Here is a 14,592-nt window from a genome sequence, read left to right on the forward strand (position 1 = left end):
CCATTGCTGCAAGATGAGACCCCCTGCCCAGAAAGGCACAGTGGCGGAATAGGGCTATGCCCAAGTGTCCCCATTACCAGCACTGTCCACCAGTCGGCAACCTCTACCTGCGGAAAACGTTTGCAGGCCATTATCTTTTCATTCTCCAAAATGAGTCTCTAAAAATGTACCTGCTTATAACCTAGATCCTGGCCTGGCTTTGCTCTCCTAAGCCAGAGAAATGCAAATAGGAGCTGCCTGGTGATCTTTCAGGCAGAGGTTACTGGGCAGAAGTGAGGCGGGTGGTGGGATGTTGGTCATCACTGCTCTGGACCCCACAAAGCCCCCAGGAAGCCATAATATGAAAAGCCTTACTTAGAACACCGTTCCTTTAAAAAAACAACTCCCAGTATTTGGGGAATTGAGGAGGAAGCGATGCTACTTTGGAAATATGAAATCCTTAAAGTAGTTGGGTGATAAAGAGAGTAATTAAAACCAGCCCAACAGGTCAGAGATAAATCTATCCCTCATATTCAGATCGTCATGGAGAGAAGACACAAGGTGTCTGGAGCAGGTCAAAGGGCTGAACACAGAACACACACTCTGCATGTGCCAGGGGCCAAGCTGCCACTGGGCTTAACTATGGGGACCCTAAAAGCACAGTGTTTTGGGGTTCACCCCAGTGCGAAGCTCCAGTCATCACATCACTATAGCAGCTTCAGAGGCCTGCTCTCACATGGTTGTTCGAGGCGCTGTTCTCAGTCTCCAAAAGGGCAGCAAGAGAGAACTGCCAATGCAAAACCTGTTGGTTAACACATTGGAGTGATGGGTGGTGCGTCTGCTTAGAACATTTAAACCACGGGTGTGTGCCATGCTGTGTGGAACAGTGTGGACTGAAACATGAGCCAAATGCTGTCTCTGGCAGCTGCTGCCGTCCAAGGGCATTTCCAGGCAAAGGCAGGAGAGTGGGCAGCTCCCAGTAGAGGCCCAGGGTTGCACCTTGGCTCACCAGGCACCCTGTGCTTCTGTATGATTTACAATTTTAAACAAACTACACACATTTTAGCTGCTAACCTGAATTTTTGTAAAGTGAAGAAAGAAAAAAAAAATATGAATACTGAAACATAACATGGCAGGTTCCCTCTTTTAGCAGAGAAGTATGGAATCAGAATCTCTCTTTAAGAATGAAATCAGTTCTGATTATAGAAAACCCATTAAGCAATCACTCCAACCTAAAAATACTCTGTTTAATCAGGTACTGTGGTGCAGGGAGGGGTGGGGGCTGGTAATTGCCCTTCTCTGTGCTGATAAAAAATGGTGAAGAGAACAGAATATTTAGGATCTAGGGAGTCTGAGAGCATTACTGAGTGGCTAGCTAACCAGGAGAGGGGCCTAAGGTTGATTTTGCTAAGGATTTTCATCAAAAAGTTAGGGACACCAAACAAAAGATAAAGAAGCTGGTTTGCCCATTTCTGAAATCTGACACCCTAACTTGGGTTTGTATGGCCCTCAAATTTTATTAACTGCAGAAAGCCACAAACATGGCAACAATGAACACAGTCACAGTTCATAAACTGCATTTGCTGCTATCATCACTTCGATGAAATTCAACTCAGAGAAAATGTGTTTTTCTTCTTTCCTGTCTGGAATGACGTCTGCTCTTTGCTTCTCTGACCCAGAACACCCGTGTTAAGTCTGGGGCTGCGACAACAGCTCATTCTGAGGCCTTCTCTTACCTGTGACTCTACCCTCTAGCCCTCACTTCCCATTCTCCTTCTGTAGAAGGTTTAAAGTGTCATAAGATACCATCCTGGCTTTCAGGGAACTTAAATGTAAATATTTAATAAGCACCATGCTCAAATACACAGTAGTGGTAGGAGGCAATATAGTATATGTAAGATAACACTCCACAGAAAGGAAGAGCATGCTGACCCAGGTTTTATCACTGCTAACTATCTGATAAACTGAAGAGAAAGAAGCATGGTCTCCTACGCTTGGCTGTTACTCAGACGGGGCTTTCCTACTGGCCACTGCTGTATGTTGCCTGGCACATTCTGGGGTTTCATGGATACGGGTGCAAACAATCCCCCTACAGTCTCTGTGGACCTTGCACTGTGAAGATTAACAGATCTGCAGTTAGAATGAGACCAAACACACATAAGGACAGAAGCCATTTCCATTTTAATCCAGAATTACTATTAGCCCTTTGGTATTTTGGTGATGCTAGTCTTAATTTAGAAGACAAAATTGCTCAGAGGAAAATGGAATTTCAAATGCAATCTAAAACTACTACGTATTCCAAGAGCTTCCACGTTTGAGAGTTTCTAGAAAAGGAAAGTGTCTTTTGTTTCTCAGTATGAGAAATTGTTAAAGTTCCTCCCTGTGGTCTCCCAACACTTCTCACAGAAAAACAAGAGGCTGAAAGGGTGACAACAAATACAAAATTTAAAAAAAAAAAAAAAAAGGAAATTTAAATAGTATGAAATTAGTTTTTATTTTGACCTCAAAATAAACACTTAACATTTTTCCAAAACTAAAGATGAATACTTAGAAACAAGGGTAGAAGATTATTTTTTTCCTTCCCTGGGGAAACCAGTAAGGCAGAGGTTCTAATGTGGCTTGCAAGGCTCTTTCATTGGGCTAATCTAGATACAGTTAAGACCCTCCCCAACTTTTCTCTAATGTCAGTTATACCTACCAGGGTTATGGCTGGCAGGAGAAAAACCCCAAAACAACCCCCCGCCCACTCCCCCGCCCAACACAACAATCAAGGGATTTGAAAAGTTGGGAAAATCGTTGAAACGTGTGACCAAGTGTTCATATAAAATCCTTTCTAAGGAGATTGAGTGAAGCTACTATGCCTCAACAACTCAGCTGAGGTTTCTGCCTGGTCAGTCAGTGCAAAGCACGTCAGTCACCAGCCTGCACACCTCACAGCTCACCACAGGGATGTCTTAAAGTTGAACTTCAGCTTCAGCAGGTACTTCAGGTGCACCTGAGCAATGTCATAGACGATGTACCTGGAGGGGAAGTGTGTCAAGGTACAAACGCTTCCACAAAGGAGGGCGAGCTTGCTGCCCATAAGCCAGCCTACGGCCACACCCCACAAACCCTCCCAGGTCGGGGGCTGGGTCTCTCATCCTGACCGGGGAGACCACTAAGGGGAACTGTTCCCCGTGAGACACACCACAGGACAGTCTTGAGCCAGCCCGCCCCTGGGTGAACTGGCTGCATTTAAGTGACTTCACAGCCCCAGACCATTGCTTGAGGCGTGCACAGCACACTCGTAAAAGGATACTCGTTATACAGCAGACAGGTGTCATTAACACCAGATGAAATCCCTGTCCCGAGAGGCACCTCCACACCATCCATAGTAATACTAGCCGATGGGTCAGGGGTAGTTTTGCCTAAACCTGCAGGACAGAAGGCAGACGGGATATGATTTGTGGAAACATGCCGAAAATGCTCCAGACAGATGAGATCTGTGTATACATTTAAAAGACATACAAAACCCAATACTGTGTCCTCCTTCCAGACATAAAGCTGTAGGTTTACACCAAGTTTCAGCCTGATTTTCATCAGCATAGTAGTGCCCTCACCCTGCTTTCTTGTAAGTAGAATCACTTCACCCAGGCAGAAGGAAGTCCTAAGTCATTATGGGCTATGAGCTATAGCAATTCAAGAAGCTCCAGGTACCACTATGCCACCAGAAGGCCCTCAATACTGAAGCTAAGAGTCAGGTTAGAACCCAGAGCCAGTGCACTTGGTTATTAGAAGCTGGAACCAGAACTCTTCTATGGCATTTGTAAAACCAGGGTCATTTGTGGCCAGAGTCAAACATTAAAAAAAAAAAAGAACTTGTAACAGCTAGCCACAGAAACCATGACTATGAGGGAAAGAAAGCCCCCTCCCTGTGCAGTCCAGGGTATCTGCAGCAGCAGCTTCCGAAACACATTACCTTTGACACTGTGCTTGCCCTTGGGTAACTTGCTGATATGCGAAGCGTGTTTCAGTTCATACCTATAAGAGAAGGTAGTTTCAGAAGAGCCTCTAAGGTCACTGGGCTCTCAGACCAACAGTACGAACAGCAGAGCAAGGCCACGGAAGCTGCTGAGACTAACACTCAGAGAGCCCAGTCCACATTCCCTGCTAGGAGCTCCCCTATGCTCTGGTCCTAGACATGGAAGGTGTAGTCCCCTTTGAACAGCTGGTGCCAACGATCACTGCCAGAAGGCCACTTCCAGGAAAGGGCCTGATTAGAGCTATGGTGTAGCTGCCATTCTGGAACTTTGTCCAGTCCAGGACCCTGAGACCCCTCCTGGTCTATTACATAACCCTGCTCTCTTTGGGTTATGGTCTAAGGTGGACAACCAATCCAAGCTAAGTCAATCAGATTTTCTCTGCAAGGAATCTGCAATTGGGATTAAGATTCCAATTCAACCTGAGTTGGTCTCAGACAGGAAATCTAAATATCAGTAGGGGAACAGGGGCTACGAAGTAACCACGCTCTGTGCTTCCTAGTCCACAGCAAGAGCAGAACTGGCAGTTCCTGAGGCCTAGCTGTCTTCCTGTCTTGGTTTCGTGAAACATTTCTGTGCCTCCCTCATTCACTTAACTTGCCTTGCTATCTGACACCCACCGCCAAACTGGTGGATCCTCTTAACTATGGTGGGGAATTTCCAGGATCACCCCTAGCCAGGAGAAGCTCCTTCTTGCAGCTTACCCCATCCACCCCCATCAAGTGCCACCAGCCCCAGAGCTGGGGTTACTCACATGTTTCCAAGGGCAACTTCTCCCAACAGGATCAAGCCTATTGGGTCTCCCTGGGACGTGTGGCAGTAGTTGGCACTCTTGGAGACCATGTCGGCGAAATAGATCCCCTTACCAAACATGTAGCCCGTCTGGATGGATGGAAAAGGGACAGCTGAAAACCTTCTCACGGGAGTGCTGACTGTGAGCCAGGCGCCAAGAAAACAGCCGTGACAGGTTCCTAATGGCCCCCACAGCAGGCAGAGGCCTGCGCTCGGGAGCAGGTTGCTCAGATCCCAGCTCCACTTGCTGCCCAGGGGCTGTGAGAAGTCACTAGATCTCTCTGGACCCCACTTTCTTTGCTGAACTGGGGAAAAGAACGCTATGGGGCTGCTGTGAAAATTAAATGAGCTATTAGCCGCTTCTTAGACCAAGGTGTGGCGCATGTGAACGCCCAGTAAACACAGCTATACTTTTTATTCCTTTAAGGGAAAATGGGGTCAAGAGACATTAGTGTGTTTGCCGCTGCACAGCACAGTGGACTCTGCCACACTAATGAGTCCAGTCATTAAGCTCCTCGCTTTCTACAACTACAGAACAAGGGGCCTGGCAGACCCTTCTTAAGTTTCTGCCTGTGGGTCATGTCTATAATTGAGCAGCTGACACAGCGGTCTGACTTGGGTCTGGGTCGGGCTCTACCGAGGCAGACTGGAGGTGCCCAGCTGGGAGGTGCAAGAGGTAGATTGGGACTCAGCCTGGCCTGTGGCCAAAGTCTGTGCTCTCTGCCAGTCAACACCCAATTATCATTTACAGCAGGGTCTGGAAAACACTTCACTTCCTCTCTTCCAGAAACTGTGTGCAGCTCGGTAGTGAGGTCACGAAAGGGCCATGCGGCAACGCTCACCTTAACCACCACGGCTGCGCCTTCATCTTTAAACAAGGCCGCGTGGTCACAGAGTCACCCAGAGGCTTCCCACACAGGTACCCACAGGGCTCAAGTGGAGATGGCTGCAGTGATGGGCAGAGCCCACCCCTCTCCTGCTATGGCTCCCAGGCCAGACACGTACCACAGGCGCTTCAGGTGGGGCTATTCGGAGACCCTGGGACAGGATGCCCGCGAAGTTGGTGGTCCTGGACCCGTGCCACAGCAGCCTCCGGTTATGCAGCTGCTTAAACGGCTTGTAACGCTGGCCCTCCCCTTCGCGCTCTATCTTGAAGATCTGGTCGGAGTTATTACATAAAAGAGAGAAGTGGAAGGAGCCACCGGTTACTATGGGGGAACTGCAAGATCTGACAAGACACACAGACAGAGCTGGGACACGTGAGGCCTTCTGCAGTATGTAAGGTGTTCCAGTCAGGCTGGGATGTGGCAACAGGCCACTCAAGGTCTTGTCCAGCAGGGACCAGCAGCTAAATTCACACTGCGTGCAGCAGAGGCCGACCTGAGGCAATTTATTTGGATCTCTCCTAATAGTTCTGATTTCAAAACTAGGTTAGAACTAGGTTTTTGGAATGGTAGGTAGGAAATGTCCTTTAAAACAGAATAAAAAGCCAACCCCAAACCACAAGACTATGGACTTTTGTGTCCCACAAACAACTGCGTCACTTCCGCTGGTTATTTAAAGAAAGCCAACCACTCTTCTCTACCCAGGCCCAGGTCAAAGGAATGGGCAGGGAAGAGCTGCTGGACACAAAGGGGGCAGAGGGAGGAGAGAGCCTTACGTCGATGACTTCTAAGTCGTATGCGTTGTGTGTGGTCGCATGAGTGTTCTTCACATACTTCCTAATGATCTCGGCTTCTTCGGAATCTTTGTCCACAACCTAGAAATAAAGCGTCTTGGAATCAGAGCAAGGAGAGCCACACAGAGGCAGGGAGAACAATAGGCTCAGCTGACGCACAAGTAACACGTGGCTCACGTGGAGCCCAGGTGGAAGAGAGCCAGCCTGTGTTCCAGGACCCCCACCTCCTTGGGCATCACCTGTTTGCATGATCCCAGCCTCCCTCCTGCCTTAGAACCCTATGCTTTGGGCCATCACGAAAGCTTGGAACGTGGGGCTCACCGTCTGGGAGCGGGGAACCTCTACAATGAGGAGCTAGCTGGCTCTCAGGTAATAGTCCCCCTAACCATAACTTAAGCAGGAGATCCTGGGTTGAGTCCTTGGATTGGGAAGATCTCCTGGAGAAGGAAATGAATACTCCAGTATTCTTGTCTGGAGAATTCCATGGACAGAGGAGCCTGGTGGGCTATAGTTCATGGGGTCACCAAGAGTCGGAAACGACTTTGCTTGTGTGTACTGAACTGAACCATGACTTAAAGCCCGGGGGCCAGGAGACACCCTGCAGCCAAGACTTGCAACCAAAAGCAGCAAGGATACGACAGACTCTAGGGCTTTTGATGATGGTGATGGGTGCTCCATTTGAATCCTCAGGGACAGGGACATCACGGATCAGAGCAAATGTGCACTAAATAACTGTCAAATAATGGAATCTCTGCCTAAATCAATGAGTGTGTGATGGGACTTATATTTTCAGTGTAATCCAAAGTTCAGAGAACGTAGAAATTCTAGTTCTCATTGCTTCTTAATTAAATGGTTTTACAATCATTAATGGAAACATTAACAAACCCCTTCATGAAGAACCAGGCTGTTTGGTATCCTACCCTGCATACACCCGCACATCACACAAAAGCTATACTTTGTCCTAAGCATGGAGCAAAGGCTCTTTTTAGTTATGTAAACACAGGACACCAGGCTGAACAGATCCCAGTGTACTTGAACTTCCTCACACTGCAGGGCAGGACACGGGCTGTGAAATGAGGCCCATGTGAGAGGTGAGACTAGGCTCAAAGCCAGGGCAAGCTTGCAGCTAAGGCAAAAATGTCTCCGGTTGGCCAAGGCAGGGTGCTTTCTGCCCAAGCCTCCAACAGACCCAAGTTCAAGAACCATGCGTGTCAACAGGGCCACTCTGACTCCAGAGAACATGAATCTAGACACTGCAGCTTTATTACGGCTGCCATCAGGCGCTTGCCTTGACTTGGAAGCCTGCCTCGCAAACAAGGTGCTTCTTTACAGGTGAAGGCTCTGAGGTTCTCAGAGGACCACAAACAGAAACACCTAGGAACCTTACCAGGATGGTCAATCCTTGGACCCCAGTAATCTGTTTTAACAAGCTCTCTAGGAGATCCTGATGCATGTTTAAGTTTGGGGACCACTGTTCTTGGGACAGAGGGTCGGATGCTTCAGAAAGGGCGGGCCCTGTTACCTTAATGTCAGTTTTGAGCTTCTCATAGTTGACATCAATGGGGTCCTTGCTGCTGTCATCAGAACCACCCCTGAGTAGACTGTAGGCCACCTCAATGTCCAGCAGGTTGTCTAGCATTTCCACCTTGGCCTGGAGGAAAGGAAAACCTAGAGCTAAGTACAAGGTGAGGGAGAAAGACTCACCCAGAACCCAGACAACGTCTAACACAGACAGTGACGAGGTCCCGCCCAGGTGTCCAGGGACAGCCTGTTCTCTGTTCACAGGGAACATGCCTAAGGATTTCTGGAATGCTAAGGAGGCTCGCTCTCCAGGGCAGAAGAGGCAGCAACCACATGGCTGTGTGGTGGGGGTTTCTCTCCCACACACTGGTAACAGGTGGAGACCTCTCACTGGCTCCCTAATGAAGGAGAGAGGGAAAGCAGAGACAAAGATGCTCCCCCTTCTCCTATGGTTCTTTTTCCCCAGACTGACATGGTTCAGCAAGGGCAGGAAAACCCAACTGTTCTACCCGTGGGCAGGCTCCTAATATGGGGAGAAACCCTACTTTGAAATGAGAGGCCGTTGCCCTCGGGGATCACAACACAGAGGGGCAGTGATGAGGGAGTGACTCCCCAACCCCGCATAGCCCAGAGCAGCGGCTCCCCCTGGCCCACGGTGCTACCTGCACGCTGTTTGCGTTGTTCAGGAGCGGGGGCTTCTTCATCCCGAAGTCGTGGGGGATCAGGGTGTAGAAGCGGTTGGAGAGATCCAGGATGTGAGAGTCACTGCTGCCCTGGGACAATGCCTTTGTGGGGAGGGAACAGAGGGAACAACCTGAGGCACCGCTGAGCTCCCAGCACCTTTCCGGACTTTCTCCTTTGGAGGCCAGGTGCTGCCACCAAGTCTGTGTAGCCAGGCTGGGAAACCACCTTCTGCAGCGTCTGTCACTCAGCTGGGCAGCGGCAGCATCCCATCCTCAAACTGGGTGGCTCCGGACACACGGGCCTCCCGTACACGATTTCACTTGTACAGACAGCTGTGCATTTATACACCCACAAACCCCGCCCCACTATGCAAAACGTTCACTGGGGCATCTTGGTGCTGGGCGCACTGGCTGTCGCTACACAAGTCTTTCAACTTTCTGCATGTTTGAAAAGACTTCACAACAAACTGTTGGGGACTTTCGTGGTGGTCCAGTGGTTAAGAATCTGCTTTCTAATGGAGGGAATGTGAGTAAGATCCCACATGCCACGGGGCAACTAAGCCCAAGCGTTACCAACTACAGTGAAGCCTGTGCACTGCCACAAAGAACCCACATGTCACCACTAACACTTGATACAATAAAAAAACAAAAACAAAAAAACAAAGCTTGAGGGGGAGGAAAAAAGACCCTTTGCTATAAAATTCAATCTGGCCCCCTTGGCCACTGACCTTCACCTTTAAGGTGGGGGTGGAGTGGGGTGGGGTGGGCCAGGGCCAGCACAGAAAGGTGAGCCCCTCCCCACGCCGCACCGCTAGTTAGTGCTCCACGCAGAAGGTGCTCCGTAAATGCACAAAGAAACGGAGGAGCTGGACCTCCAGTCAGTGCACGCTCAGCAGACACCCTCGGTGCCAACAGGAGGGTAAAAGGGCAACAAGTCAGCACCTGAAGCCCTAGGTGGGCTTCTCGCGGCGACATGGGCTTGTCCTCGTTGTAAACCTCTGCCTACGCTGCAGGCTGCTCTGTGCAACAGGCGAAGGACACCACCCCAGCCCCTCCGCCAGGACATTCTGGGATGGGAAAGAGCTCAGGCTGAGGAAAGTCTTTCAGGTCTCCGGCAGTGGGTAACAAGGAAAGAGTCTGATCAACTGATCAGGACTGGCTGTAACTAGATTTAACCGCTATGTTTCAGGGCCTCCTCTCCAGCATCAGCCAGAGTCCATTGCCCTGGTCTGACTTCAGCGTTCTGTGTGGTTTTCTTCTTTCATGTGCGACCCCCAAGCACAGGTGGAACCCTCCAGGGCAGAGGCTGGAAGACACTGGGGACTGGGGGACCTCGGGAGATGCTCAGCAAGTTGACATGGAATGAACATGAGCAAGAGCAATGCGATATTTAACTTGCTACTTGATGATTTCCTAGTAACTGCCAAATAAACTCAGCCTCTCTTAAGGACACACAAAATAAAATCAGAACGTTTTTACGAGGCAGGAGAATGAAATTCCTCATCAGGTATATAGTGTTTACTTCGTATCTGACAACTGAAAACACTGCTAATTCATTAGGACTGTGATCATCTTACTTTCTTTGTCATACTTGGTGAATTGAAAACCACCTAAATCAGCAGGAAACAGTATGTCTATTTTCTTAACCTTGAGTAAATGTACTGCTGCATTCCCCACCCAAGGATGAGAGGCAGCCCAGGAGATGCCCCTGCCCCCAGCATGGGGCAGTTGGAGGAGAGGTTGGTGTCTTACCTGCTGGACCTCACTGAGGATGGAGTATGCAGCCTGGATCTGCCTTTTGCTCAGCTTCCCCAAGGGCATCTTCTGAAGGTCAATCTGAGGAGACAGGGGGATTTTTTCCCTTTGAAAGTTGGGCACTGTCCGGTGCGATGATGGGAGAGCCGGACCAAACATCACCCCAGGCCTCCCGGGCTCCGAAAGAAGCAGACACAATCTGTTTGGTTCTCCTAAGGAGACCTGGTGATCCAATTCCACAGGCTCTGCAGCCCTACCCCCAGTGCAGTGGATGGGAGTCTGTGAGAGAAGACTCTTGTTCATTTATGGCAGAGATAAGCCAAACCCCCACCCCTGCACTGGGTTTGAAACAGTCCCACACTTCTGAAGAAAACACAGCAGGACTCTCATCTAATTCCCAACTGAGGCCCTCCCTGGGGTCTCAGAGCCAAGGCCATCCCCAGCCAGAAAATAACCATAAAGTGGTGAAAATTATTTTTAAAAGGACACGCTCCTGAACATACATACTGACATCAAGCTAACACTGTACCCCTCAAATCAGTCACCCTGAAGGTTAAACATCTGTCCCTACAACAGTGCTGCTCACAACACCCTGGAACCAGCAGGAAGGCAGGGAGCTGGCTGCAGTGGAGAAGCATGAACTCTGTGGCCAGGGGTCTGGTCACCAGCTATCAAGCGAGGCACCCACTCCCTATGGGAGTGACCTGCTAAACGCCGGCTAGGGCCCCTCCTCTGGCAGCCCCCTATGGGGCCCCCTCCTCTGTCAGCCCTCTATGGGGCCCCTGCTCTGAATCCTGAACTGCTGTCTCTAGGGTTGTTCCCAGCAGACCTCCTGAGCTCCAGGCCCCAGGACTGCACTTAGCCCATCTTTGGGGCTAGTATCTGCAGGGCCTGGAACAAAGATGGAGCTGGACAAGCACTCAAGAAGTGGAACTGCTATATGACTAGATGAAATATTAAGAGGATGTGAAGGTGCTCAAAGCCCAGCAGGCACCGATCAGGGACCAGTGGTGACAGCGTCTGTATTCTCAGTACTGCCCATCCATCCATCCCCAGGGAGAGCTGGTTTCTGGGAAGAGTTAAACAGTTGGAGTGCAGTCCAGGAAAGAGGGGGGATAATGTATTCTGAGCCAAGCACACAGTATAGTAAAAGAGCAGAGTGACCCAAGCATGGACTGGGAGTTGGCTCTAAAGCAATTCTAAAGAGGGGACTCCAGAAGATAGGCTCCAAGAGCAGTGTGACCAGAGTGACAGCAGCAACTCTGAGGGAAGCATTTCCCCGAGCTGGGTAATTCTGGTGCTTGTTCTATAAAGACCTGGTTTCTCTAACCTACACCCTCAAACGCACAGACACAGCCCACAAGAACAAGGGAAGGGCTCAACCAGCACAAGCCACCTCCACTCCCGACTGTGGGCTGCGGGGTTGGGGAAGGAGGCTTCAAAGCTGGAGCGTGGGCCCCGGCTCCAACTCTGCTCTGGGCTCAGGACTCACCTGCCCCACGGGGAGCACACAGTGTCCCTGGTTACTATGTTTCCTTATCTACCTGGCCACCCCATCCCACGTGGAGTCCACTGGGCTGAGAGTAGGTGCCCCACTCTCCACATGCTCACCCCACTTAGTTCCCTGTCTCTAGGTTGTTTTAGAGTGTGTGCTCAGTTGCTCTTTGCAACCTCATGGACTATAGCCCACCAGGCTCCACTGTGCATGGGGGTTCTCCAGGCAAGAATACTGGAGTGGGGTTGCTATGCCTTCCTCCAGGGGATCTTCCCAACCCAGGGATTGAACCCAGGTCTCCAGCATTGCAGGCGGATTCTTTACCATCTGAGCCACCAGGGAAAGCCCATTTTAGAGTACAAAACAATATTAAAAAAGGAAAAATTTCATAGAAAGAGACCAGGTCTGATGACAGCTGAGAAATTCTATCAATCACAGAGAAGCCAGAGTACAGAAAACCAGAAAGGGTATGTGAGACCTTTCTTTTGAAAGATTCATGAAATGAAGATGCCCCTGCCCACTCCGGCACACCTCTTCTCTAGGCATTCTTGCTGAGCCTGCCCATAAGCTGTTCAAACCTGTCAGACCTCCCAGCCAGAAGCCTGGTTGTATATCTACTTGAACAAGATATCTGCACAAGCCCTAGCTATCTTCACACCTGTTACGGGTTGTCTAAGACATGACCCAGCACCGTAACAACAGCAGAGCCCGAGCCGTCCTGCCAGGCTGGGCTTAGGACAGGGAGATGCAGGGCTGAGGAAGAGTAGCTGCTAGTGGTCTCTACAACCCAGATTTGTCTTGCCTTCTCTAAGGCTGGCTGGAAGAAGCAGAGAGGAAGCAAGCTGGTGAAGAGGAGGAATGGTCAAGGCTAATCTGCAACTCTTGCACTCTGCTGGTCCCTGCTTCAAAGCGGCTCCAAGCTTCGAGGCAGCAAGAACATGCATCTCCCAGGGAACAGAGAGCACCTGACCCTGGCTGGTGGTCCCTGCCACTTTTCCTTGTACAGAAATATGACTGATTCACTCACCACTCCCCTCCCACACCCCACCCCTATGATTGGCTGGTATGCATTTTATGGGATGAAGCAAGTGTCAGCTCTCTGCTGGTCATAACAGTTCTTTCACTGTAAATGGGCTCCATCTTGGACTTCCATGACAACTCTGAGCGGCCTATTTGGTTGAGCCACAAAGGAACCATGCCCCACACGCCTTTATGGCAACTTCAAGGGAAAAAGTGCAATGGGGGCAACATACCATCTATTTCACAACAGGCCAATGATTCTCTGTGAAAGTGTAGGTACCCCAGGCCTCAGCGCTCCTGTATGTCTCAGGCTGAAGACCAGCCATTGAACTCGTTGCCAACTCAGCACTCCAATCATCCACCCCAGCAAATGCTCACGAATATAACAAAAGTGCAATAACCTCATACTCCACCATGGCTTTCTTCATACTTTCTACATCAAAGATCATCTTAATGAGGTTCTGCACTGGCTTGGGGAGCTTGGACTTGGTGCCAGGGTTTACTGTCAGTTTCTTCACTGCCTCTTCATCCTGTAGGGAAAATCAGGAAGAGACTCAATTAAACAACCCAAGCAAAGTTGTGGTAGTGTCATCTGGCAGAGAAAGGATATAGGATGCAGTACCAATGGCAAAAAAGATTTTTTTTTTTTAAAAAAGGCAGCATGTAAAAGGTTTGGCATTAGATGTCAGGAGAAACATGTTGAGTATGGACAGGATGAGACTGCCTGTGCACCCCAGATCCTCTTGGCTGCTCCCGATTCTTATTCCAGACACTGCCGAAGCATCCAGTTCTGCACAGGCAGACCTGCAGGCACCCACACTCCCTCCCACGCTGGGCTTGCTGGTGCCCAGTGCCCATTCATGCCCAACATGGAAGTGCTGGCACCTACAAGGGCAAACCTTGGACCCAAGGCACACTGGACTGATGGACAAATTCTGCCTCCTTTCTTCTCTTACACTGCCTCACCCAAGACTGAATTCACACAGCCTTCTCTATAGTGCCAAAGGATCAAGCAACCAGTCCCACTTACTGCCAGGCAGCTTGACAGTGTTAAAGCACATAAGAGCACCATCCCTACCCCTCACCCCTGCTCCCTGGGATTGCTCTTCCTAATATACTAACAACACACGACTTTAACTCCTGCCAGCTGGGGATCCCAGGCTGAGCCAAGACCCTGCTTGAATGAGGGGAACTGGTGTTAGGCTTTGCTCCTGGAATCTGCTTGGCTTAATGAAGCTGCAGAGAAGAACCCATGTGCTAGTGCTCAGGGCTACTGCTGTCAGTGTCACAGTGGATCTACTCTCAATGCTGAAACACACCTCTTTACACGCATTCTTATCTTCTAGCTGTAACTTTACTGGAAGGCAAACTACTAATATGTTAAAAAGCCTTATTTATATGCTTATACTGTAACCAGGAACTCTAAGGATAGATAGTAAGCAAAAAGGCATATAGATATGTACATTAGCATCATTATAGCAAATACCTAGAAATAATCTAAATATCTAACTGGGGGATGGGAGAGTGTTGTTTGGTAAATTACAAACTACAGCCACCCACAAGACCTGGGTTTTGATCCTTGTGTCAGGAAGATCCCCTGGAGGAGGGCATGGCAACCCACTCCAGTATTCTTGCCCGGAGAATCCCATG

At 49.6% G+C, this 14,592-nt stretch overlaps 1 protein-coding gene across 2 annotated transcripts in view; it reads right to left on the reverse strand.

Annotated features, from left to right (window-relative positions):
• Positions 1-2,766: 2,766 nt before the first annotated feature.
• Positions 2,767-14,592, reverse strand: part of PARP1 (poly(ADP-ribose) polymerase 1) — a 40,773-nt gene continuing 28,947 nt past the window's right edge. For both annotated transcript variants that reach the window (XM_068986090.1, XM_068986089.1), the window contains exons 14-23: positions 13,344-13,472; positions 10,425-10,508; positions 8,652-8,774; positions 7,991-8,119; positions 6,451-6,549; positions 5,796-5,948; positions 4,753-4,880; positions 3,938-3,999; positions 3,278-3,392; positions 2,767-2,999 (exon numbers count right to left, since the gene is read on the reverse strand). In XM_068986090.1, the coding sequence (XP_068842191.1) occupies positions 2,918-2,999; positions 3,278-3,392; positions 3,938-3,999; positions 4,753-4,880; positions 5,796-5,948; positions 6,451-6,549; positions 7,991-8,119; positions 8,652-8,774; positions 10,425-10,508; positions 13,344-13,472 (1,104 nt within the window). In that variant the 3' untranslated portion in view covers positions 2,767-2,917. The remainder of the gene's footprint in view (positions 3,000-3,277; positions 3,393-3,937; positions 4,000-4,752; positions 4,881-5,795; positions 5,949-6,450; positions 6,550-7,990; positions 8,120-8,651; positions 8,775-10,424; positions 10,509-13,343; positions 13,473-14,592) is intronic.

This window comes from Capricornis sumatraensis, chromosome 14 (assembly GCF_032405125.1).
Source record: "Capricornis sumatraensis isolate serow.1 chromosome 14, serow.2, whole genome shotgun sequence".
Classification (NCBI taxonomy): domain Eukaryota; kingdom Metazoa; phylum Chordata; class Mammalia; order Artiodactyla; family Bovidae; genus Capricornis; species Capricornis sumatraensis.